The sequence below is a fragment of the Macrotis lagotis genome, chromosome 7, assembly GCF_037893015.1.
Source record: "Macrotis lagotis isolate mMagLag1 chromosome 7, bilby.v1.9.chrom.fasta, whole genome shotgun sequence".
NCBI lineage: Eukaryota > Metazoa > Chordata > Mammalia > Peramelemorphia > Peramelidae > Macrotis > Macrotis lagotis.
The window spans coordinates 196442632-196470051 of NC_133664.1; the positions used below are offsets into that span (position 1 = coordinate 196442632).

Consider the following 27420-nt stretch of genomic DNA (forward strand, 5'->3'; position numbering starts at 1 on the left):
TCCTGCTACACAGTGGCAGGCATTTTGGTTCCTGAAAGACAACCTAGAAAGTGCTGACTTTTGGACCAAGTCCAGAGATCTGTGGCACTCAGCTAGAATTAGCACTCACTAGAGACAAGGAGAAAGGAAGATTCCTGGAAATGAAGTAGCTTTTAAAATCCTCCTTTCTTATTAAAGGGACCTACCTTATAGGAAAATTTAAAGACTTCAGGGTAAGATATATTGCCACCTTCTAGTATATTTAATAGAGGATAAACTAAATTTGTAAAATTTTAGATTAAAAACCTAGATTTTTTAATCATTTTTAAAAGTTCATGTTTCTCTTACATATGGAAAATGTGAAAATATCTTATAGAAATAAAGATAAATGGTATTGAATAAATAAAATGGTATTGAAAATAAATAAAATGGTATTGAAAAGGATATCATGGGGGCAGCCAGGTTGTGCAGTGGATAGAGCACCAACCCTGGAGTCAGGAGGACTGGAGTTCAAATATGGCCTCAGGCACTTAATAATTGCCTAGCTGTGTGACTTTGGAAACATCACTCTTAACCCTTAAACCATTGCCTTAAATAAATAACATTTTTTTAAAAAGAAAAGGATATCATTAGGAGCTAGAGTAAGGATTTGCATACTTCATTAGAATCATAAATTTAGATAGAATGATTTTCACATTCAGTACTCAAGAGAGATGTGTTTGAGAAGTTGGGTCCTGTGGTACCTGATTTTAAATAATTTAGAGTTCCAGAATACTCAGTTTTCCTAGACAGAGAATTTTCAGGTCATAAATTGGATATATTGTTATTTATGATGGATTAACTCACAATAGAAAAACCTCTTTAAAACAAAGGTCATAGGGGCGGCTAGGTGGCACAGTGGATAAAGCACCGGCCCTGGAATCAGGAGTACCTGGGTTCAAATCCTGTCTCAGACACTTAATAATTACCTAGCTGTGTGGCTTGGGCAAGCCACTTAACCCCATTTGCCTTGCAAAAATCTAAAAAAAAGTTTAAAAAAAACCAAAGGTCATGGTGGTCTCATTGGCTATTAATTCTAACAATAGCATGTTGACATTAGGGTTCTAAGAGTGAGTGGGAACTAGTTAGTTAGGAAATAGGGCTTTGTTAAAGACATAATAGAAAATGATTTTACTCAGTAAGTATTCCTCATATCTCCAAGGTCCTTGGTTGATGTTGATCAAAAGCTAAGATAGCAGAAGAAGGAAATCCTCAGTTTTTCTCACATAAAGACCCAGAAAATGAAGATTTCCTGAAATCTAGATATCCAAACCCTTACTGAATTTTCAGGAGATATTTGCTGAGGGGTTTGCAGTTATTAATTATAATCATAGACCTAACAAAATAATAACAATAAAACCTTACATTTAGGTGATATTTTTCTTTTTTGTTCTTTAGTTTTATTGATGCCTTTTGTTTGTACATCACAGTCATTTCCAAATATGCTCTTCCCCCCATAAACCTTCTTTTGTAAGACATTTTTAAAAAAGCAAAACCAGTTGACTCATTGACCATATCTAACAGAGTAGGTAACATTCCATACCCACATTCTCACAACTTTCCAAGGAGAGGATGGAGATGCATTTTATTTTTTTCCCCACAACCAAGATTGGTCTTTATAATTACACAGTGTTCATTTTTAAGTTATTGTTCTTTTTTCCTTTTTACATTGTTTTAGTCATTGTGTATATATTGCTTTCCTGGTGCTTCTTACTTCACTTTATAGCAGTTCATGCAAATCTTCCCATGTTTCTTTGAATTCCTCATATTCATCATAAATTTTATGGCACAACCATATTTCATTGCATTCATAAACCAAAATATAATTTAGCCATTTTCAGTCAATGTGTTTTCATTTTCCATGTCTTTTCCAAAAGAAAAACGTTCTCATGATAATATTTTGGTACACATGGGATTGTTCTTATCTTTCACCACCTTGGAGTATAGGGAAAGGGGCAAGATGTGTGATTTTACTGGTATAGGAATTCCTATATGAGGAAACCCTTCTTTTACCAATGCAAACTGGCACTTTCTTTGCAACTAATAATATTAGAAAGTTGCTTAAAGCTTGGAAAGTTTAAATCACTTCTCCAGGATCACACAGATAATATGTCAGAGAAAGGACTTGGGTCCAGGTCTTGACAGCTCTAAAACTGACTTTCTGCTCTCAATCCCTTGAAGTATATGCTCAGAAATAGATCTCTGACTCAAAGGAAAGAAAGAGTGTAGACATTTTCCCCCATAAAACTTTTATAGTATTCAAAGCACTTTTACATTTGTTTTATTTAAACCTCACAATGACTCTGTGAGGTAGGTAGAAAAGGCATTAGTATTTTCAAATAAGGAACTGAGACTCAGAGAGGTTTAGTGATTTGCCCAAGGTCACAAATTTCTTTGCTAGAGTTAAGATTCATATATCCTAAAACATCCTCTAATGTTGTTTCCATTACATAATACTATGATGAATAGGTGATCTATAAGTTAACAGAATGACTTTTGGTTTTAAATTATAACCATCATGTATAATCTTTCCATAAACCTGACCAAAGTGATCTGGTATGAACTGCAGGATGTCTGGAGCTCTTTGAGTCATCTTTATATTCTTTTTTACAAGATTGTCAAAATTGTCTTTTGGAGTATGGTTCTCAGAAGGAATATTAAATTCTCTAATATTTAGTTTTTAGAATATTGAAACCAATGATTTCTATATTTATGTTCACATTATGAGAATTGAGAATTATCTCAGTTTGGTGCAATGTCTTGGCTCCTATTCTCCCTTCCTGTTTGAATATACCTCCTGCTGAAGATTAAATTCTTTTTCTCTTTCTGTTCCTCCTTCTCCTACTTCTTTCATTCTTTTCACTTGGGTATAGTAAAGCATTTTCTCAAAACAGAACAAGGGAGGTATAGTTGTATTATAAATTTTCTGAATAAAAGACCTGGAAGCTATAAGCTCAACAGCATGTATATAGTAACCAAATATGATATTAAGCTACATAAAGCTTAATATGAAGCATGGTGCCCAGGGAAGTGATGTCTTTGCCTTGTCAGATCATATCTGGAGGACTATTTTCAGTTCTGGGTACCATATTTTAGGGAAATGAGTTTTATGAAAGACTTTTGATTTTATCCTATACAAGGATATGGGGAAGTTCAACCTGGAGAAGACAAGACTTAGAGGGAATTATATCTGACTTCAAGTTACTGGATTATGAAAGAGAAAAGGGATTTATCCAACTTGTCTTCCAAAACAAAACTCATAACTTATGTGTAAAGTAGTGAATTCGACATTAGGCAGAATCAGAATTAAATTCTGTCTTTGACATTCATTAGCTGTGTGACTATGGGAAAGGCTTTTGAACCTCTTTGAACCTCAGCCTTTTTTAAATCTATAAAATGGTGAGAATAATGCCCATAGTACCGTCTTCATAGAGTTATTGGGAGGATCAAATAGGATGTTGGCTAAGTGCTTAGGAAAATTTAAAGTGCGATATAAATGCCAGCTACTATTATCATTAATGTTAAGAGAAGCTATTTTTCTTCAGTTTGAGGAGACATTTTCCTAACAACCAGAATTTTCCAGGGGGTAGAGTGCTTTAGGAGGTAGAACTCACTAGTTAAAGGTCTGTGGACAGGGTTTGAATAACCATTTGCCAACCTGTTGTAGTGTTATTTCTTGTTTAGGTTAATAGTGGACTAGATGATCTTTTGGTTGCTTCTTGATTTGAGATTCCATGGTTCTGTCATTTGCCTTGCTAAAATTAACCTTGGAGGTAGAATGATTAACCAAATTTCTATGTTCCTTAGGCCACCATCAATCACAAAGTAAAACTCAATTCTTCCTTGTAAAGGTCTTAAAGAGATTAATGAGATGTTTATGAAGTTCTTGATTGCCAGAGTCTGCCCAGAGTAAAATGCTTTTACATTGTTAGAAAAAAGATTGCCACTTTCTGGGTGACAATTTTGAAAAGAATATATATTATATTCTCAACCATACAACTTCTCAGTTTTCATTAAGTCTGACTCATCTGTGAAGCCTTTTGAATATCACACTAGGGTTAATAGGTTGCTCCCCTGCCCCCATACCCTATGCCATGTTGATTTTTTTGAAGTGATAAAATTATTATAATAGTAAGCAGTAGTGTAAAACTTAAGAGTGGGCAATAGCAGTGGGAAAAAGAAAGGAGTGGTGCAGGTACCTAAAGAATATCCTCTTGAGTCATAATTCATGTCATCTTTAGTCCAAGGACAATGAATCTTTGGCCATAGATTTGTTCAAAGTAAGAACTGAAATACAAGGTCGATGCCTGATGGGAAACTTTGCCAAGTTTTCTGGATAAACCCCCTCAGCTGGGAGACCTTGGTATCAATGCTATTTGCTTGACATCCTTCATAATTGCTGAGATTGCCAAAAATATTAAACCATACCATAAACACTGAACCACAAAAAGCTTCTAAAGAAACTTCTAAGGAAGACATAGTTAACCAATAAACTAAGAAATGCAAAGCATCTAGGGAGAAACCTTCCAATTTCTTGACAACAGTGAACAATTGGTGAATGTTTACTTTCAATTCTAATTGTTTTTCCTTGTAATCTCAGAACTAATATCTCATACAAATGAGCATTGCAGTGACATAAAGAAACAGGCTTCTCAATGCCATCAATGCCCATTTTGACAGCATTCTTGTTACAATACATAGTTATATAATGTCATTGTGCAATGCTCAAATCATAAAATGTTACTAATTACATCACTAATGAATGAAATTGACAACCCAAGAGTAAATCAAAACTCCTGCTGGAATCCATTTTGACTGCAACCCCCAAATACAGTCAGGTAACTCTTCTAACATACTGCAACTTCTTTTGAATTCAACTTCATGAGTTCAAAGCCCTTCAGATGAATGAAGGAGTGTCCTTATGGCACACAGTTTCCAAATGAGAGAGCTTTCACCTACATGCCATTTAGCAAAAAAAGGAATGATAGATCCCCAAGCACTAAAATTTTGCTTGGACAGCTAAAGATTATATCAACAGAGCCTAAAGATACTCAGACTGTAAACTCATCTGATCCCAGACCAGATTCACTGAAAAGAAATCAAGATGGTGAATTAAGTCCCAAAGGATCAAGGATTAAACATTCTATTGTTAATTATGAAGAAAAAATCAACAACTAGAGCAATTAAGACAATATTTTCTTTTCTATTCTACATCATAGCTGTATTACAGCTTTTATATTTGGAACAGGGAAAAAAGTCCACTGGCACAGTATCCTTGCTTCCCTGCCCCCTATCTTTTCCACCCTTAACCTGGTATGCTAGGGTAAACAATAACATCACTTTTCTATTTCCTTGTGCAGAATTGAAATTTCTTGTTGTCTATTCATGCTTCTCTCTTTAATAATGAAAAGTTTTTAGATGCTAATAATTGACTAGTGTGACACATAGTGAAAGCAATTTTTCTTTCTGAGATAGTCAGCAAAAATATATTTATATATATGTATATATGTATATATTGTACTTGCTTTAAACTAAGTCCAACCAGCAAAAGACAAACCAAACTCTTCAAGAGTGGCATACTTTCTATCTGTAGAGTATCTCATCTTTTATCATGTTTGGTTGAATTTGGTCCAATATTTTAAATATCCAGAAATAAGCAGTCAAAAGACACTGTAGGCTCTTTAAGGCTAAGTCTTCCCAGTGTTTCTACAAGATAAAATATATCTTCTTTATTGGCCATGTACTTCAAAGCAGGGACCTTCCTTGGCAAAATGGCTAGTAGGTTCTTCCCGCCCCCAATAATCCTGAAGCAAGGGAAGCTGGGTGTACTTCATGTTCTCTCCTGTGAATGAAGGAAAAATACAATAAGCATTTAGTACTTGGGTTTAGATCCAACCCTGTGAATGGGTTTGGATGACAAATACTACACCCAGAAATGTCTAATCTTCTCACCAATTGACTTCGTTTTTTTCAACAATATTCCCAAGCCTCCTGATTCTTTATTTTTTCTGTAAGACTTTCCCTCTCTTGTTATTGTCCTTCCCTCTTGCTGTCCCTTTCTTTGTTCAAGTACTCTACCTTTTCAACCATTCCCTTCTTTCTCCAATTGACCTTCTTCATTAACCATAGTCTATAACTGAAATGCATTTCTAAAAAGTGGTTGTATTTCTAGAATGAAATGTTGTTATCTATGCTCTTAATTTTTGTTATTGTTTATTTTTGTTTTTTAATGGAAGAATTAGCTATATGGTATCTGTCTCTTTTAAAGGATCAACGAAATCAATTTTTACTTTTACTGAGTGACAACTTTCAAGACATGAAAGACAATCAATGAAAAGGTGCAGAATAGGGAGATAGTCATTTGTGAGATAACGCAAGTATGCAGTGTAGTTGGAACATAAGACTACATGGAGGGAAGTAAAGTGTGCTAGAAGACTTTGAGACAGGAAGCAACCAGATCAGGAAGGACTTTAAATGCCAAATAGAAGATTTTATATTTTATCCCGGAGATAATAGAAAGCCACTATAATAAACTTAATCAGATCGTGTGTGTGTTTCTGTGTGTGTGTGTGTGTGTGTGGTGTGTGCTTGTCTGATGTTGTGAGCCCTGAACTTTAGGAAAATCATTTTGATAGTCGAATAGAGAAAAGATTTGAGTGAGGGGGAAACTTGATGCAGGAAGAACAGTTTCAAGTCCATTGAATTATTAGGTGAGAGGTTACTCAAACTTGAATCATAATAGTTGCTTGCTTTGTGAGTAAAGAGAAGATATAGGAGATATATTATGATATGTCTAGGTCAAGTCAACAAGATAATAAAAAATTAAATATGAGTGTTGAGTTTGAGTGACAAGTGAAGAATAATATCAGTTTTGCAGATCTGTGTAACTAGGAGGATGGTGGTACCCTTGAAAGTGATGCAAAATTTAGTAGGAAGGGAGATATTTGTTTATTTATTTGTTTGTCTTGAGGAAAAATGTGTGCTAGTTTTGAATATGCTAGGTTTGAGATGAGATACCTATAGTGATCCTGTCACCATTTGACTCAATTAAATCCAATGGATCTTTTTTTTTTATTTCTAGGATCAAATAAGATCTCCTCTGTCTGGCATTTAAAGCTTTTCAACTGGCCCCTTCCTGTCTTTTCAGTCTTCTCATACCTACTCCCCTCTATATGCTTCAAGGTTAAGTCACAAAATCCTATTTGCTTCTCCTCACACATAACTGTCCATCTTATATATCCATCCCTTGGTCCTGACTGGTCCCAATTTATGCTATTCTCTCTCTTCCTCATCTCCACTTCTTGGAATTTGTAACTTTCTTCAAGCTCCTAGTTAAGGGCCTCCAGTTCCTCCAGCTACTACAGTCACCATCTCTAAGGTAACATTATATGTTACAATAAAAATTGTTCTTTTATTTCTCTTCATTCATTCTATATTCACTTTTCATTTCTCTTTAAATTAATTTATTTCCTCACTTTTTTCAGAGATTGCATTATAGAGAGTTTTTGTGTGACTAAATCTTCTTAGACAAGGTCTACTTGAGTCATAGCAAACATCATGATATTCTGTAATACATACTATTGGACCAAATATGATACACAATTATTTTTAATCACCAAAATTTTTAACCAAAAATTCACTTTGGTTTTAACCATTTTTACCCCCAGGTTGTTTAGCCCATTTAAAATATTAATTTTATTATCTCAGGCACTATATTTGGTACAGGGGATAGATACAAAGACAAATGAAAGAATCCCTACTCTCATTGAATTTTACAATTTTTAACCCAGGAGTCCCTGTACCCTAAGCAGTTTTACCATCTGTCCTGCCATTGTGCCTCTTTGACTCAACTAGCCTTATCTGCCCTCTTACTACACTGATCCTACAGAGCTTAGGGCATTGCCATTCAACCTACAGTGGAATTTAAAGCCCCTTGGCCTTGTTACCATCTTTATTTCTCTCAATTAGAATGTTGTCTCTGAGAGCAAGGACTATCATTTTTTTTTAATTTGTATTACCAGCAAGCAATTAGTGGAGTCCTTGGTATATAGAAAGAACTTAATAAATGCTTTTAATTCATTTATTCATTCACTTATTCATTCATTCAGACTCTCTCTAGTCACTTCTCACACTTATGTTTTTGCATGCTTCAATTCCTTTTAACCCCTTTCTCACAAAGAACAAAGATATTTTCCATTTTCATCATTTTCCTTTAAGTTTAAAATTGGAAAAAGGAATTATGGTGGTGATGAAGAAGCTAAGGGAGACTGAAAAATGTGTTTTCATGACATACCAAAGTATTCCAACACATTAGGACACTATAGTAAAAGCAGTTTATATAATTATTTGATTTCTTTACTAGGATAGTCTTTATCCTATTTTTAACCTGGTCATATATTAGATATATTAACTATAGTTGGTTCTTGACTTCTATATAAAGGATTGAAGATAGAACCCAAATCTGTGATTTCGTTGGTAAAATGAATTCTAAGCTGAGAAAACTCATGTTACCAATATCACTTGTCATCTTCTATTTTATACTCTTAGTGAATTGCCTAAAGAACTGAGAGATATAAATGGCATATTTATGGCCAGAGTCATATTATCAGTATGTATTAGTGGGAGAACATGAACCCAAGTCTTAGCTTTGAAGTTGGCTCTCTACCCACTGCCTCTCCTTTACTTCTGAATTTTTTATATTAATTTGGTCCACTCTTAAGGATTTCACATCAGTAATTTTATCTCACATGAATTTTTCTTAATCTGTTTTGCTTCAGTTTTCTACTGATCAGGTTCCTACCCAAGTTATCACCTTTTTTTAGATGATAAACCATTACTTTATTCCACTAGTAAAAGCAATATAGTTCTTCAAATCCACAAAAAACTCTATTCAGTACAAAAAAAGTATAAAAACATAACAAGTCTAAATACTTGCTCTCCCCCCCATCTCCTGCCACCTTAAAAGTATAATCATATTCCTTTTCATCATTTTTTTATCACTGCAACTAGGTTGTTCAATATGTAGAGTGCTGGACCTGAAGTGAATTCTACCTTAGACACTTAATAGTTGTATGACACTGGGCAAATCACTGAACTTCTCTCAGGCTCAATTTCCTTATATATGTAAAATGATAATAATCAGAGTTGTTGTAAGGCACAAATAGGTAACATGTAAAGCACTAAGCAAAATATTATATAAATAGCATATATAAAATGTCATATAAATAATGGGCAACTACAGGGCGGCTAGGTGTCATAGTGGATAAAGCACCGGCCCTGGAGTCAGGAGTACTTGGGTTCAAATCCAGTCTCAGACACTTAATAATTGCCTAGCTGTGTGGCCTTGGGCAAGCCACTTAACCCCGTTTGCCTTGCAAAAACCTAAAAAAAATGATGGGCAACTAGATGGTTCAATGGATAGAGCATTGGGCTTGAAGACAGGAAAACCTGTGTTCAAATCCGATCTCAGTTGTGTGATCCTGGGCAAGTTACTGAACCCTTGTTTGCCTTAAGCCACTAGAGAAGAAAACAATAAACTACTGCAGTATCTTTACCAAAAAAACAAAAACATGGTCCATGGAGTTGAAAAGCATCAGATATGGCTGAACAACAATATATAAATGCTATTATATTGTTATTATCATTTTCATTATACTCCCCAATTTTATTCTTACTGCCTTTCTCTTCCTTGCTTAAACAATCCCCACTCCAATCTCTATAATGTCCCATTACCCTAGTTCAGACATTTCTATCCATGTTCACAGTTGAAGGTGGTATGATGGTTTTCTGGAAAGCAGAATTATCATTAATTATCCCCATTATCCCCATTAATCATAAATAATCATCGGATTATTCTATAGCAGAGCACCTATAATGTTCTCTTCAATACTTACTGTTCAGTATCCTTAACTAGGACTTGCTAACATTTTCATATATCACATCACTGATGCAGAACTGTCTCTTTTTCTTCATCCACATCAATTGTACACATTGATGGATAAAAATATACTGTTCCTGGAGCAAAAGAGAAGTATGAAAATTTCAGAACTAACCATCCACTTTGCCTATACTATGTTGATACTTTGAGATCAAAATATATTTCATCATCAATATTCCAGTAAGCTATGTTCATGAACCTTGTAACCTTTGTTAGATGAAATTTCTGCTACTCTGCCCACAGAAGGAGATCTAATATCTCAAATTTTATCAAGTTAATACCTCAGCTAAAATTGTATTTTAAGTGCACTTATTCAGTAATTCACCAAAAAGCATTTATCATAGAGTCTTATGATTGAAAAGGATCTTAAAGGTCTTTTACTTTAATGAGTCAATGTGGCACATCAGAAAGAGCACTTGATTGTCAGTCAGATGACCCAGGTTCAAATCTCAGCTTCCTTTATTCCTTACTTTACTTATTTCCTTATACTCCTAATATAACATTGGGCAAGTCACATAATGGTCTCAGTTTCATTTATAAAATGAGAGGATTACTTTTCACCATAGGTTTAGTGTTTAAAAAGTCATAAAAGATCATCTTCTCTGACTCCCTTATTTTACCTACAAAGAAACTGGAATTTAGGGTAGGTGAATTTGATTAAGGTCACACAGATAACAAGCTGATGATTTTTGAGGTATCTTCTAGTTTTAAAATGTATGATTCTCTACAAAGCATGAATACTCTTCATAACACTTGAATTGATTTGATCTTGAATGTACTTTTATGATAGCATCTTATAGTTACAACTCACTTTGTATTATCTCATTTGATCCTCAAGATAACCCTGCTCTGACTAGTCAAAACTGCAAAGTAGTACTGAAATGTATATAGTGTTAATGAAATATTTATTTCTTCAACAAAGGAAAATAAAAAAACAAACTTTAATATTCATCAAGGAAAAAATTATTAAAATGGGAAGTTATCAAATGATGGGTCTTTTTCTCTTCCCCTCTTAGCTACTGTCACATCTGCACTACAGGTTATTTCCTTCCTCAAAATATCCCACAGGGATTTGTTTCTCTATGCCTTCTTGGAAGTCTTTCTCTCCCATCTCCCACCAACCCCAGTGTTTTCCCTTCATTTTCTAGTCCAAGGCATCAGAATCACTAGTCAAGACATTGTTCTAACTCCAATGATCTCTGCTCCAAGATCAATATATCAGATCATCTGCTATAGCAACATACAGTAAGTCCCTTACTTTCTGAGTCAGGTGCAAAAAAATTCAAGGGCAAGGGGAACCTTCCAAAGCCACTAAAAGTATGTTCAAATGTTCTTTAAATTGTTCTTTAAATATATCTAGAAAAAGACACATGCTAGAGAATTATTGTGATTATTTAACAATAACAGAACAAGAAGTGTCCTCTGGAATCGGGATAGTAACAAAGATTCAATTTGGCATGTGGTTCTTACTGCCTTTCAAAAAAGAAGAGCAAGGTATGATAGAATAGTGCTAAAGTGAATATTGAACAGAAAAATGAGAGACTGAGTAGCAAGAAAACAGATTGCATACATTCAAGAGATTTGAAGTAGGTCAAAGATAAATATGTGGAATTGTTGACTAAGATAGTTCAAGGTCACCTTGCTAGTCATCTTGGGTACAAGTGGACTTTCAATGAAAAGAGCATGGAAGGTGGAGTTAGAAAAATGTATGTCATTGGGCAATTATGAACTTCTTTAGTCTCAAGTTTCCTTACTTGTAAAATGAAGGAATTGGATTGAATTTTATTTAATGTCCCTTATAAGTCTATGGTTCAAGTATTTTTTTTCTGATAACTACTAATTACAATAAAAAGTTTAGATATGAATCTATAGACATCAAATTCAAGAATGTATTCAAAGTCAAAGGGGAAAAATGATGGTATCAATCTGGAGTCAGACCATATTCAAATGTGATCCTACTTTTTCCTCACACATTAAACAAGGAGTGTTTGTATTGAGAGTAGTAGTAGGGGGGAAGAGAAGGGGGGAGGTGGGGGAGGGAGGGGTGGAAAGAGGGAGAAGGACAGGCAACAGACAAAGACATAAATACATCCACAGAAACAGAGAGGAGAGGAGAGGAAGAAGAAGAGGAAGAAAAGGAAGAAAAAGATTGGAGAATCTTTCAGGAAAAAAAACAGCAATGGCTATTTTTCTAAATTATCCTGACATCTAGTGGTCTAGTCATATAAAGTATAAAGAAGAAAACCTTTTTTGTTCATTTGAAATTTTATATAGATCAAGAAAGCATGATGGAGCCAAGATGGAAGAGTAAAGGCAGGGAATCATCTAACCTCTCCCCCAAACCACTTTAACAACTTTTAAATAATTACTCTAACCAAATTCTAGAGTGGCAGAGCCCATAAAAGGATAGAGTGAAACAATTTTCAGCCCATGAGAACTTGGAAGATCTGTAGAAAAAGTCCATTGCACTGGGGTGAGAGAGGAGCTCAGGGAATCCTGGGCTATGTCAGAGTGAACTGACCCCATTCAGGAATAGGAAGATGGGTGACTGAGTCAGTGGTAGTGGTGGTGGTGACTCTCAGCTTAGAGACTTCCAAGGACAACATGAAGGGCCAACAGGAAAAGTCCCCTGTACAGTCCAGAACAGGTCTCATAAGCAGCTGCTTCTGGAGCTCTCAGTCCACAAAAGGTTAGGGGGTTGGAAGGAGATTATAGGGGTTCTCCTTGTTATCCCTGAGGTAGGATTTGCCCATACTCATATTTGGGTGGCAATCTGGGGCCCCATTAGCAAGAAGAAGAAGCACAACGAAGCTTACTACATAGGCAGAGACCTCACAGTTCCATGGCAGAAAGGAGTGCTTATACTCACCACTCTCCAGAGTACAGGCAAGGAGAGTGGATATAATCTCTCAAAAGAGCTTTGAAAATTTGCAGGTCCCCAGAAGAATTTCTGAAAACAGTAGCACAAAACCCTCAAGAGCTTAGGATAAGGCATCCTTCACCCTAGAAACAGCCCCATCTTAACAAAGAGTTAAAATCAAGTCATAGTCTGAGATAATGAGCAAGCAACAGAAGAAAAAATCCAACTATAGACAGATATTTTGGTCATATGGAAATAAAAATAGTCAAAAGAAGATAACAAAGTCAAAACTTCTATGACCACAGCCTCATAGAAAACTATGACTTGGACTCAGACTGTGAAAGAGTTTAAAAAGGATTTCGAAAATCAAGTAAGGGAGGTAGAAGAAAAAATTGGAAGAAAAAAGAAAGTGATAGAAGAAAATCATGAAGACCAAGTCATCAGCTTGGTAAAGTAGTTACAAAATAATCCAGAAGAAAATAACATCTTAAAAACCAGACTGAGCCAAATGGAAAAAGTGGTACTAAAAGTTAATGAGAAAAACAAAACAAAACAAAAGTTAATGAGAAGAAGATGACTTAAAAAACAGAATTGGTCAAATGGAAAAGGAGACAAAAAAGTTAATTGAAGAAAATAATTCATTAAACTATAAAATGGAGAAAAGGGAAACTGATGACTTTGTGAGAAATCAAGAAAACAATAAAAATAAAACTAAAAGAATTAAAAACTAGAAGAAAAAGTAAAATATCTCATTGGAAAAACAACTGACTTAGAAAACAGATCCAGAAGAAATAATTTTTAAAATTGGTCTACCTGAAAGCCATGACCAAAAGAGGAGCCTAGACATCATTTTCAAGAAATTAACATGGAAAACTGCCCTGATAGTCTAGAAGTAGAGGATAAAACAGAAATTGAAAAAAAGATCTCCTCTTGAAAGAGATCCTAAAATCCAAACTGCCAGGAATATTATAGCTAAATTCCAGAGCTCTCAAGTTAAGGGGAAACTATTGCAAGTAGTCATAAAAAAATTTAAATAATATGGAGTCAATGATTTGGCACTTCTACTTTGAGATTTTAGGTTTTAGAACAAGATCTGGAAAGCAAAAGAGACTAAATCACATCCAAGAATCAACAGCGCAGCAAAACTGAATATATTCTTTCAGAGGAAAAGATGAACTTCAATGAATTTGAAGGGATAACATTTTAAAAAATTCATTTTATATTATTACAATAATCTTATTGTAAGAGTAATCATAAACCCTCCTCCTCCCTCCCCCCTCCACAAAAGGATGAGAAACCTCAAGAATAGTGAGAGGGGGAAAAAAGTGTACTTCAGTATGTGTTCAGATTCCAACAGCTTTGTCTCTGGGGTTAGTTGCTTTCCCCATCATAGCCACCAGAGAAGTTGCTTCAATATCTTTCCCTCAATTGCTATCACTTAGCTATACTTCTCTCCATTCTATTCCTCCCCATTCTCATCTATTCCATTCTCTCTCTTATTTCATCCTATCCCTGTCCAGAACTGTATTGTATCCTTTTACCCTCTCCCAAGATCTTCCTTCTTCTCTACCACCTGCTACCCCCTTCCTTCCCCATTTTCCCTTATCTTATCCATTTCATCTCATTTTTTTCTCTAGGGTAAGATATATATTATTACTTTTATTACCTCTCTGAGCCATTTCTGATGAGAATGAAGGCTCACTCACTCCCCCTTATCTTCCTCCATTCCATTTCATTGTAAAAGCTTTTTCTTGACTCTCATGTGAAATATCTTAACCACTTCTTCCTTTCCTTTCTCTTCCTCCCAGTACTTTCCTTTGACTCCATCTTTTTACTATATTATACCATTATATTCAGCTCCTTCCTGTGCCTTCTCTATATATGCTCCTTCTAACTGCTCTTATGAATGAGAAAGTTCATATGAGTTACCAGTATCTTCTTCCCATGCAGGAATACAAGCAGTTAAACATCATTAAGTTCCTCATAATTAGTCTTTCTCATCCACCCCCTCCATGGTTCACCTGAGTCCTATATTTGGAAATCAAACTTTCTGTTCAGCTCTGGTTGTTTCAATAAGAAAGTTTGGAAGTCCCTGTTTCATTGAAAATTCATCTTTTCCACCAAAGAGGATGTTCAGTTTTTCTGGGGAGTTGATTCTTGACTGTAAACCAAGATCTTTTGCCTTCTAGAATATCATATTCCAAGCCCTACGAGCCCTCAATGTAGATGCTGCCAGATCCTGTGTAATCCTGACTATAGAGCCACAATAGTTGAATTTCTTGTTTCTGGCAGCTTCTAGTATTTTCTCTTTGACTTGGAAGTTCTGGAATTTGGCTATAACATTCCTGGAAGATTTTCTTTTGGGATCTCTTTCAGGAGGTGATTGGTGAATTCCCTCAATTTCTATTTTACCCTCTGCTTCTAGGATCTTAGTGCCATTTTGCTGTATTATTTCTTGAAAAATGAAGTCTAGGCTCTTTTCCTAGTCATGACTTTCAAGTAGCCCAATTATTTTAAAATTATCTCTTCAAGATCTTTTTTCAAGGTCAATTGTTTTTCCAATGAGCTATTTCACATTTTCTTCTGATTTTTGTTTCTTTTGGTACAATTTTATTTCTTCCTGAGTTCTCACAAAGTCATCATCTTCCTTTAGTTCCATTCTGCATTTGAGGAAGTTATTTTCTTCAGAGAGTTTTTAAATCCTCTTTTCTAACTGGCCAATTCTGGTTTTTAAGGCATTCTTCTCCTCATTTGCATTTTATGTTGAATTTTCCTTTTCCCCTAAAGTGGTTTTAACATATTATTTTCTTCAGTATATCTTTCTGTTTCTTTCACCAAGTTGCTAACTTGATTTTTCAAGATTTATCTGAATCGCTCTTATTTCCTCCTCCTAATTTTTCCTCTATCTCCCTTAATTGCTTTTCAAAGTCTTTTTTTTTTTTGAGAACATCCACAGCCTGGGCCCATTTTCTATTTCTCTTGGAGGTTTTGGATACAGAAGCTTCAATTTTGTCACCATCTGAGTATATATTTTTATTTTCCATGGGACCAAAGTAATTTTCTCTTGTTCAATTCTTCTTTTCTGTTGTTTGCTCATTTCCTCAGCCTATGACTGATTTACTGCACCTCCAAGACTTGGGGGTAGGGTTTGCGGACAACCCACAGAGACCATAATTCCTCCAAGGTCCTATGAGAGGCCAGTGCTCTATCCTCTGTGTCACCCAGCCACCCCTTAAACCATTTCTTTAAAAATATCTTTACTCACTATTTACAGGAGAAATTAGGATTGGAACAATTCTGAGGCACATCCTTATACTTAGACTTATCAGATTGGCTAATAGTATATAAAAAGAAAATGACAAATGGAGGGGATGTAGAAAAAATGAGAAATGAATGCACTATTGGAGCAGTTTTTAAAGGATTTCATAGTTCTATAGAGAAATTTGGAGCAATTTTAGGGCTATAAAAACCCTGTTTTCCCTTTGACCTAGAAATGCCACTACCTGTGGATGGATCATTGGCCTTGGAGACAGGAGGACACTTCAAATCCATCCTCAGATGCTTAATACTCACTAGCTGTGGGACCTTAGGCAAGTCACTTAAGATTGCTTCACATCCAGAGCCATCTCTAGTCATCCTGATTTATATCTGGTCACTAGACCCAGATGTTTCTGGAGGAGAAAATGAGGATGGTGGCTTAGCACAGCATGTGCTTGTCATGGTATCACCTCCCTGATGTCATGGTCTTTGAGAACAAAGGACAAACATCATCATTTCAGAAGGAATGAAAAACAGGAAGGAAAAGGCTCTAAATATATAAGGATATCTATAGCAGCTTTTTTTTTCTGGTGACAAGGAACTTGAGATTGAGGGGATGTCCATCAGTTAGGGGATGGCTGAACAAATTATGTTATGTGATGAAACAGAAATGCTATTGTATTACAAGAAAAGTTGAACTGGATGTTCTCAGTAAAAAACTTACGTAAGCAAATGCAATGGGAAATGTACTACATACAAAGTAACAGCAATATTGTAGAATGATCAGCTGTGAATGACTTACCTTTTCTAGGCAATGCTGTGCAAGTTCCAAAGAACTTGTGAAACAGAATACTATTCATCCAAAATACAGAGTTGATTTCAAAATTTTTTCTTGAGGTTTCTCTTTTGGGTGGGGTGAGAGGTTATGTTTACAACATGACTATTGTGGTGTTTATTAGGACTAGATTTTTTTTTAACCTATATCAAATAATTTGCTTTTGCAGTGAGGGGGAGTGGGGTTGGAGGAAGGGAGAGAATTCAGAACTCAAGATTTTAAAAGTGAATGCTGAAACTTGTTTTTGTATGTAACCAAGGAAAAAATAAAATTAAAAAAGTCAAGAAAGCATTCAATTCAGAGTTCCTCCCACACACTACTTAGAAAACAGGGTCATTGTCTACCTGAAGTTAAGATGCTTAGAATTTAAACTGATTGACTAGGATTATGGGAAAGGTGCCTGGGGTGTTTCTGCCTACATTGATGCATACCTACTCTTACTTCTTTCAAACCAGCTCCTAAGCACTCTTGGGCAGGCTGGCACCAGTTTTTGATTGCTGTTATCACACCATACTCAGGGAGTAATGCATTACAAAGCCTCAAAGGTGGGATGGAGTGTGCAGTACAAGATGATGAGGAAGAATGTAATTACACATTTATCAGAGACTTTTCTATTTTACAAAAAAAAATTGAGAGATCCACTTAAATGAAAGAAAGAAACTTGACAATGGAGGTAGAAAATGACCAGGGAAGGTTTCCTCCTGAAATCAAGTGACAGATGGAGATTAAATGGCAATCTACCACAACCCACCATTAGTAATGACATTTGCATAGAGAAAAGCTAATGACAAACTTAATGAATCAAATTTAATATGAAATTTGGTCATCACTTATACAAGTTTTATTTGATCATTTTTTAACTTTTGGAAACATTCTTGTTTTATGACATAAAAGCTTAATTTCTCTGGATCTCAGTTTCCTTTTTTGTCAGATAAGGGAGGTGGGCTAAAAATCCTTCAGATGACTTTCAGCTTTGAATCCTAGGGTTCCATTTACTATTCTATCAAAAGAAATATGAAGCCAATAAAAATAGGATCATTATAAAAATAAGTTTATTTCTGGAGACAAATAGCAAAGTGACAGCAAATAGAGTACTGGACTTAGAGGAAAGAAGTGGATTCAAGTTTTTCTTTTGACATTTGGGAAAATTACTAAATTTCTATGAATCTTATTTCCTCATCACAAAATAAGGATAAGAATACTATCTATAGTATCTGCAGAATTTTTGTGAGGTAGAAATAAGGTAATATAAAAAATATGAAATAAAAGTTTTTCCTGCTTATTTTAAGGCACCATAATGTATTCAATTATTAATTTCTTCTTTTATGATTGAATGATATGAAAATACATAGAACCACTACTATAGATAAAACCAGGATATTTGTTATATTGTATTCATTCTGAGAGCTAAATTTAAATTACCACATTAATCAAGCTCTTACCTCTGTCTGCACCATGGACATTCTGTATGATCTCATGTCCGACACCAGACCCAATATGTCAACATATTCATGATCACAAACATGCTGTAGCAGTCGATCCAGGGCTATGAATGTCCCTGTCCGTCCCACACCGGCACTGCAATTTTATTCAGGCAATTTGACTTATTATTGAAAATTATTGGTTATTTTTCTAAAAAAATAATACTTAAGTAATATCATTGAAGAAAGTATCAAGCATGTTCCCTCAAAGAAGTATTTTCCACTTATTTCAATACTAAGACAAAGAGAGATGAACTTACTGTTCCTGGTTGGAGTTTTTTAGAGATGATTATACACAGTAGCTCTTTGTTCTCTAAACAAATGAATCATTTATTGAGTCTCTACTACATGCCCAACATAACTAAAATCATTGGAAAATATCAGATGAATTTTAGATCTCCCTCTTCTTACACATTTCCTCTTAATGAAGTTCCCATAAAGAAGTTTCAGCCTTCTCCAACTGGATTGTTGGTTTTCTTAGTACCTATGGAATGCTTTCCCTCTGTCTTTAACCTCTTTGGGGTAGTTGGCTAGTGAACCACAAAGGAAGAGATGATTCTAAATTAGCCTAGAAGTATAGTGTTAGGAGGTTCTCAGTTTGAAGTCTATGTGACAGGCTGGAGTAATGGTAGAGCACTAAACATCAGAATCCATTTGATAGCAGGTAAAGGAATTCTACTGGAAGTGGGTCTTTAGTAGATCCTAGAATTGCTTCATCAAGGATTCTTGGACAATTCTGTCTAATTAGAATTGGATATCTGAATCAAGTGTCAACTACTTCCCAAACCACAGAACCCTTTGAATCATGGGGTTGGGGTAGGGAGAGAATTGGATTAGAGGAGACATGCACTAGAGAATTTCCCAGGAAACTATCTGGTTTTAACTATGTGACTTAGCTCTTCTTTGCTAGCAGACAATTTCCACACATTTTTACTGTAGAATACAGTAAAATAATAAATTAATAAAATAATAAAACAATAATAGAATTAATGTGTTCCATGGTGGGCTGAAGGATATGGGATTTCAAAGAAGGAAAATTCTAGATTGGGAAATCTGAACTCAAATTATTTGTGTACAGTGGTCTTAAAAGTTAAAAGGCTTTATTAATGTATAACCAAATGTATAACCATATAAAAGACCAAATGTGTGATGAGGCAGGAGATAGACAATGACCTTGCTCATTGGGCTTAATTAATTCTTGTGCTTGTTTAAATCCATCTGCAGAGCAGACTCAAAACCTCTTGGGTCTCCCAAAATACTATAACAGTTTGGAATTTTGTGGCAAAGTACCTTCAAAATGAATTTACTAGAGCCATCAGACCCAAGTTCAAAGTCTGCCTCTGTTACTTAAATCTGTGACCTTGGGTAAGGCCTATGACTTGTCTGAGAGAGGTTTTCATTTTCTCATCAGTAAAATGACATAGATGGACTAGATCACCCACAAGTCCCCTTCTATATTTAAATAAAACCTTACAAAAGTAAAGAACAGAAAAGGAGGAGAGATGTATATGAGACCATGAATCTCTATTATTTAATTACATAAAAGACACATCTCATAAACTTAACATGGTATTAAAAACACTTTCTTTCCTTTTTTCTAATTCTAAATTTTCTTTTCTTTTCTTTTGCCTATTTTAATTCATTTTTGGTACCACCCTCATACCATCCCACTTTCCCTACAACTCACCTCCCAAAAAAACCTCCCTTATTACAAGGAAATATAAGTTAAGCAAAACAAAATCACATACATATATCTCATGCTACAAATACAGTCTATCACTTCTCTGCCAAGAGATGGGAAATTTGCTTCTCACTGGCTTTCTGGGGTAGCGATTAATTGATCTTTCCACACATCAGAGTTAAAAATTCAAAATTGTTTTCCTTTACAAAATGTATGAATTATTCTCCTGGTCCACTGTTCATTAATTCATACAATATTACCAAGGACTCTTTAAATCTGTTCCTTTCATCGTTTCCTAGGTCTCAATAGCAAGCTTTTTTTAAATTTAATTTTTATTTTTTAATTTCATTTTTTTTGCAAGGCAATGGGGTTAGGTGGCTTGCCCAAGGCCACACAGCTAGCTAATTATTAAGTGTCTGAGGCCGGATTTGAACTCAGGTACTCCTGACTACAGGGCCATTGCTCTATCCACTGCCACACCTAGCTGCCCCTCAATAGCAATCTTTATATAGCATAATTTTCTTAACCATTTCCCAATAAATGATTCCCTACTTTGTTTCCAGGTTTTTTTTTTTGCTACAACAAATAGCATAGCTATAAATATTTGTATACATGGATCTTTTTCCTCCTTCTTTGAGCTCTCTCGGGTTATAGACCTAGTATTGATTGATTACAACTTATTGATGGCATAATTTCAAATTACTTTCCAAAATCGAACAATTCTCAGCTCTTCCAGTACATATGTCTTGGTTCTTCCTCTCAAAACAGCGCAATTTTCCTTTTTTGTCATCTTTGCTTTCAAATATGTAATTACTCAGGTTTTCTTCATATAAACTAGAGGTTTTTTCACATAGATGTACCTTAGCAACCAGGAAATATTGTTTAAAAAAATTAAATCAAAGGGTACTGGTTAGCTAGATGAGACTGACTTTTTTTAGGTTGTTTTTTTTTTTTGCAAGGCAAATGGGGTTAAGTGGCTTGCCCAAGGCCACACAGCTAGGTAATTATTAAGTGTCTGAGATCGGATTTGAACCCAGGTACTCCTGACTCCAAGGCTGGTGCTTTATCCACTATGCCACCTAGCCACCCCTGAGATTGACTTTTTTAAGAGCTTAGACTGTGCTAAAGAATCTCCTGTGGAAAGAGAAGTTCATTCTAGCTAAGGCTCTGAAAATAATGCACAGATCATTCTTTAGAAGAAATAAAAACAATCATTTTTTCCTAATAGGATGACAGCTTGCTTTAGAAATTATGTTTTCTAAAAGAGTTATAGGAGGGAAAATTCAAGAACTTTATTTAAATCAGCTATGGTAAAGTTTAGTCCTCCTATCAGGAAGAGATATTATCCCAGCTAACAACTCTAAATGGAAACAAACAAGAAGCCCACAGCCAGTTCTCAATTGAGGCACACTCAACAATGACCAGTAGAATTCAGGGCACTAGTGGAACAATCTTTATCGACAATCACCTAAGACCAATAGGAAACAATGACATAGTGAAATAATGAATGAAATAATCTATTTCCAACAGACTAGTGCAGAGATTGAATGCTACATGAGACTTAGTGGGGAGCAGATCTGGAGGAAACAGCAAGATGGCATCACCAGAAGATAGCTAAAACCAAGCAATATCAGAGGTTTGAATTGTTTCTTCCCATGTATGACATAGCCAAATATCCCCACCCCACTTGCATGCTTCTGTATCCATGTCCCCAAGTTTGTGCCCTTTATTAAATGTACCCCTTCTTCATGTGTTCCCCATTAGTATGCCTTTCCACTTAGAGTCCCTACATGTGTTCACTCTTCCCGTTGTAGGTAAATATACACCAGGTTGATGGGATAAATATTTTATTACTACTTTTCTCACAATGGCTTTCTTTTGAATTAATTGTGCTCCCTGACTGATGAGAAAAGATAAGTGTGTGTGTGTGTGTGTGTGTGTGTGTGTGTGTGTGTGTGTGTATAGTTTTAAGTAGAAACAGACCCACAGAATACTTTGAATCTAGAGATATAGATTTTGTGAATTGTAGGATGTTTCCATGTGCTACACTTATTTTCTTTTTCTACTTTGTCTCTCCTTTTTCTTCCCTTAAATCATTTTTAACAAGTTAAATGAAGCCTTTCAAGGATTTCAAGGAGAGTAAAACTTGTCAACTTGGATAAACAAGCATATATACTTTTCACACCATCAAAGGAATTGATGAATTTGACCCCATATTTGAACAGTTTTGTTTTATCTGCTTCAACACATTGATATGCTGTGTTGACATCTGCTGATAGTAGCAACTGATGCAGAGAAATGTTTACCTTAAAAGCAATTGAAATGGAATAATTTCCAAATAGAAATAGGTTGTGATACTTCTGTTATCCTTCAATTCTGGTATCCTTCACAGGATCCTTATCCTGTAACTCTCAAGGATTAAGACTCATCAATAATTTCCCATCTACTCCTTCCATTGAAATCGGTTAAAGACCATCTATACTTCATCATCCTGTAATATTCTCTCCATGTTGTTCCATAAATCCTCCATTAAGCATACTGATGGTCTCTTCTGGATCTTGTAAGATCCAGATATACATTTATTATAATATACATTGCTTAGTCATATTCTTGATACATGACTAACCCATCTTATTTTCTAGGCATTCACATCCTTGTTGATACCTGTAATGTTACTTCTTGCTCACAAAATTTGGTGATGGTTCACTCTAGACTATTTATACAAACTATGAATTTTCTATTGTCTTTTGGGTTGTCTATGATTTTTATTTTTCTGAGAATATAGGGTTTTACAAGGTGAAGTCCCAACTGTGAGGGAAAAGAGGAGGGAAGAGAATAAACATTTATATATTTCCTACTGTGTATCAGGAACTGTACTAAAAGTTTTACAAATAGCTTGTCTTAGTATTTAAAAAAGATGGGCTTTGGTGCCAGGAAGTAGTTTGGAATCCTGTAAAAGCATGGTGCAATTTCTCAAAGAAAACCCATATTTTGAATCCTCAGGGTAATTACTTTTATAAGTACCATTCAATTTTGCAAGTATGATCTAGTTTTTCTTTTAGACCTATGAAACTGTAGCCCTTGCTTACTGTATATCTGCAGCACTCCACCCAACTGTATGTCATATAGTATATTACTAGTCCAATCTTTTTTGAGTTCCCATTAATCAGCAACAAACATTTTAATAAGGGTAATCTGGTATGTTTTCATTGATAAACAGAAATCCCCTCCCCATTGCTCAAAGGATAGTAGAAATGATTAAATTACCTGCAGTGTATGATCATAGGTCCTCTACTCTTTGTGGAGTGCTGCCGGACCATCTGTACAAACTGCATGATGCTTTCTGCAGCATTTGTAGTTGGCACACCATGGTCAGGCCAGGCAGTGTAGTTAAAATGCATAACATCTTGCATTTCATCAGCCTTTTGTGGGAATATAACAAAAGTGAGTGTTTCAATCATTTTTCTACTCAAGTGATTCAAGCACTTAATCAATAAATGACAAATGTAACATGGATTGTGGTAGATGCTAAGGATATGGAATCCAACAGTACCTATCTTCCATAGCTTATATTCCATTGGGGTCAACATCCACACATATAAGTATATACTGAATAAATACAGATTATTTGATGAGGAAGTACTAATAGAGTTGGGAGGATGGAATAATGGTTTCAAGAAAGGTCTTTCATGGGGAGGGGTTGATTCTTAAGTACCAGATACTGAGCTCATAAATTGAGTTTCCAAAGGAAAGATAAAGGTATCTCAGTTTTGGTTTATAGCACAACTGTCTTTTAAAGAAAAAAAACATTTTTTTTATTTTCATTCCAAGTTCTTTCCTTCTTTCTCTCCTCCCATCCATTGAAAAGGCAAGTCATACAATACCCATTATATATATGAAGACATGCAAAATGCATTTTCCTCAATAGACATGCTCTGAAATGGGAGAGGAAAGCAAGAAAAATAAAGAGGAAACTACACTTCACTCTGCTCTCTTGAATCCAACATTTCTCCTTTCAGGAGTGCTTTGATATTGTGGTGGATCATTAAATTGATTAGTTACTAAATCATTCACAGGTGATTCTCATTACAATTTTTTGTTACAATATAGATTTTTCTCCTTGTTCTGCTCACTACACTTTATCAGTTCATATATCTTTCCTGGTTTTTTTTTTACAACACAAAAATTTTCCATCACATTCATATGCCTTAATCTGATCAGTCACTCCCCAGTTTCTAATTCCCTAATTTTCTACAGGTTCTAATTTTTTGTCATCACAAAAGTGCTATATATTTTTGTATATACAGGTCCCTTTTTGCAAACTGGTTTTGTATATACTGGTTCTTTTTCTTTGATTGAGTAACAATATTGCTCGGTCAAAGGGTATGCATAATTTTATAGCCCTTTGGGCAGCATGACAAGTCGTTCTCTAGAATTTTTAGACTTATTCATAACTTCACCAAAAGTATTTTTCATCATATCCCTTTCTGTATTTTTCATTTACCTTTTCTGTCATCTTAGCCAATCTGTTGCTGTGAGGTGGTATGTCAGAGTTGTTTAATTTGCATTTCTCTAATTATTAGTGAATGAGCATTTTATATGGATATTAATAGCTTTCATTTCTTCCTTTGAAAACTGATTATGATTTGGAGAATGGTTACTATTTTTCCTTGTTTTATTTTTATTTTTTAACTTGTATTTTATTTTTCCTCAATTACATTTAAAAACAATATTTAATGTTCATTTTAAAAATTTTGAGCTCCAAATTCTCTACCTTTCTCCCCCTCACTCTCCACTTCTCAATGAGAAAGTAAACAATTTGATAAAACCTATGAATTTGCAGTCCTGCAAAAATTCCCAAGACCCCCAACCCCCCTCAAAAGAAACCTCAAGGGGCGGCTAGGTGGCACAGTAGATAAGAGTTCTGGCCCTGGAGTCAGTAGTACCTGAGCTCAAATCCAACCTCAGACATTTAATAATTACCTAGCTGTGTGGCATTGGACAAGTCACTTAACCCCATTTGCCTTCCAAAAAACTTAAAAAATTAAAAAAAAGAAACCTCAAGAAAAATAACGTTTGGAAAAAAGTATACTTCAATCTGTATTCATACATCATGAATTCTTTCTCTGGGGATAGATAGTATTCTCTATCATAAGTCTTTCACAATTGTTTTGGATCACAATTTTACTAAGAAAAGCTAAGTCATTTACAGCTGATCATCCCATAATATTGCTATTACTTTTTATATAATACATATTACTTTGCAAAAGCTCATGTAAGTCTTTCCAGGCTTTTCTGAGTGCATCCTGCTCACCTTTTCTTAGAGTATAATAACATTCCATCATAAGCACAAAAATGGCTACTATTTTTATAAATTCAGCTCAATTCCATATGCACTTGAGAAATGAGAATGAAAGGATATGATTTTTCTCTAGTTTCTGCTTTTCTTCCAATTTTGATTTTAAAAATCTTTCTAATTTTAGGCGAACATTCATTTTATTCCCTCTGAACCTCTCTATCTTGTTTACTATTTACCTTTAATGCCTAAATTATGTTCCCATTTTGAACTTATTTTGGTACACTGTGTATGAGATGTTGGTCTACACCTAGTTTCTATCAGACTATTTTCTACTTTTCCATGTAGTTTTTGTCAAATAGTTTGTTCTTGCCTCCAACATCTTGGATTTTTCTTTTATAAAACACTAGATTACTATGCTCATTTGCTTTCCTCCCCTGCTTACATTGTGTAGCTAATTATTAATCAGCCACTTTTTTTTAAAAATCTACTATCAAATTGTTCTGATGGTTACCACTTTTTAATATAGTTTGAGATTTGGTACTGCTAGGTCTGCTTCCTCCACATTTTTTTTTCATTGATTTGCTTGCTCTCCCTTGTTTCTAGACGTAGTTCTCCAATACTAGCAGTTCAAAGCAGAGAAGTTATTGATTACTGCTTTTTAAGGATTTTATAGAAGGAATTCATATATCGAGCTAGAATTTGGGTTAGATGATTTCTAAAGACCTTTATGATTTTGCACATAGTCTTTTTTTTGTTTTTGTTTTTGCAAGGCAATGGGATTAAGCGACTTGCCCAAGGTCACACATCAAGGAAATTATTAAGTATCTGAGGCTGGATTTGAACTCAGGTCTTCCTGACTCCAGGTTCAGTGCTCTTTTCACTAGATACCCCACATAGTCTTTATATAAAATTGGGAGTTTCATTATTCCAATCACCTAAGAATCTAGACTACTCCTAGAAAATAAATGACTGTGATCACACAGTGGGAAAACATAGCTAATGTATAATAAACTGGTTGCTGAAATTTGGATACAGATGGGCAGAATTCAGTGGGGAAAGTTTAGAATCCAAAATAAACCTTCAGCAGGTGAATAAAAGTCAGACATTATAATGTGAACTTGTTCCGAAATTTTAAACAGAATGTCTTAAAGGGAGTCATGAAGAGTGAAAAAATATCTTTAGGAATAATAGGAGTAACTAATAAAATATTGGCACAGACTCAAGCATCTGTAAAGATTTTGAGAAGGTGGTGAATATGAAAGATGTTGTGAAGGCAGAATCCATAAGACATATCAATTGAATTGCTACAAAACATATAACTGGAGAAGAGCAGGAAACAGTATCATGATCTCTCCATAGTATTTATCAATCTCAGTGGGACATCTGACTCCCTTAGAGAGTTCAGTTGTCATGAGCTGCTAAATTACTTTATTATTTTTAGAGAAGTTCATGATGGGGGCAATGTTACAGAATGGATAGAATGAAGGACTTGGAATAAGAAGATGTGTTTAACCACATTTCTGACACTAACTAACTATGCTATTTTACATTTTTTTTTCTTTATATGGGGATAGGAATATCAGCCACACTCACAGGGATTTGGGGGAGGATCAAATGAGCTAATACATAAAGAATACCTTGCAAACCTTAGAGAATTCTACAAAGGCTTATTGATAATAATAATAATAGTGAAATTTTGATCCTGGCATGTAGGACAATGAAATGAATATGTAAATACATTTATATATTCATCTGAGCCAGATAATACTATAAATCCAACAAAGCAAAAGTCTTCATCTGGTCAGATAAGACAACAAAAAGGAATTCCCATATATCAACAGAGTCCTTATAGGGTTAAAAAACCCCCACCCATACTCTTTGTCCCTCACTTCTTATACTATGTTCAAGTGTTGTTCACTATGTTTACTGTGTTCAAGTGTTGGATGTTTGAGTGTATTGATCATTTCTTTTTGAACTTTGCCACATAAGCACCCATCATACAAAATAGTTGAAAGATTTAATTTCTATTTCTTCTAGATCTTCAGTGTATA

At 34.9% G+C, this 27420-nt stretch overlaps 1 protein-coding gene across 1 annotated transcript in view; it reads right to left on the reverse strand.

Moving 5' to 3' along the window:
* Positions 1-401: 401 nt before the first annotated feature.
* PTPRO (protein tyrosine phosphatase receptor type O) overlaps positions 402-27420 on the reverse strand; it is a 235431-nt gene continuing 208412 nt past the window's right edge. The window contains exons 24-27 of the mRNA XM_074194368.1: positions 23338-23492; positions 18351-18486; positions 9912-10032; positions 402-5860 (exon numbers count right to left, since the gene is read on the reverse strand). Of these exons, the coding sequence (XP_074050469.1) occupies positions 9928-10032; positions 18351-18486; positions 23338-23492 (396 nt within the window). The 3' untranslated portion in view covers positions 402-5860; positions 9912-9927. The remainder of the gene's footprint in view (positions 5861-9911; positions 10033-18350; positions 18487-23337; positions 23493-27420) is intronic.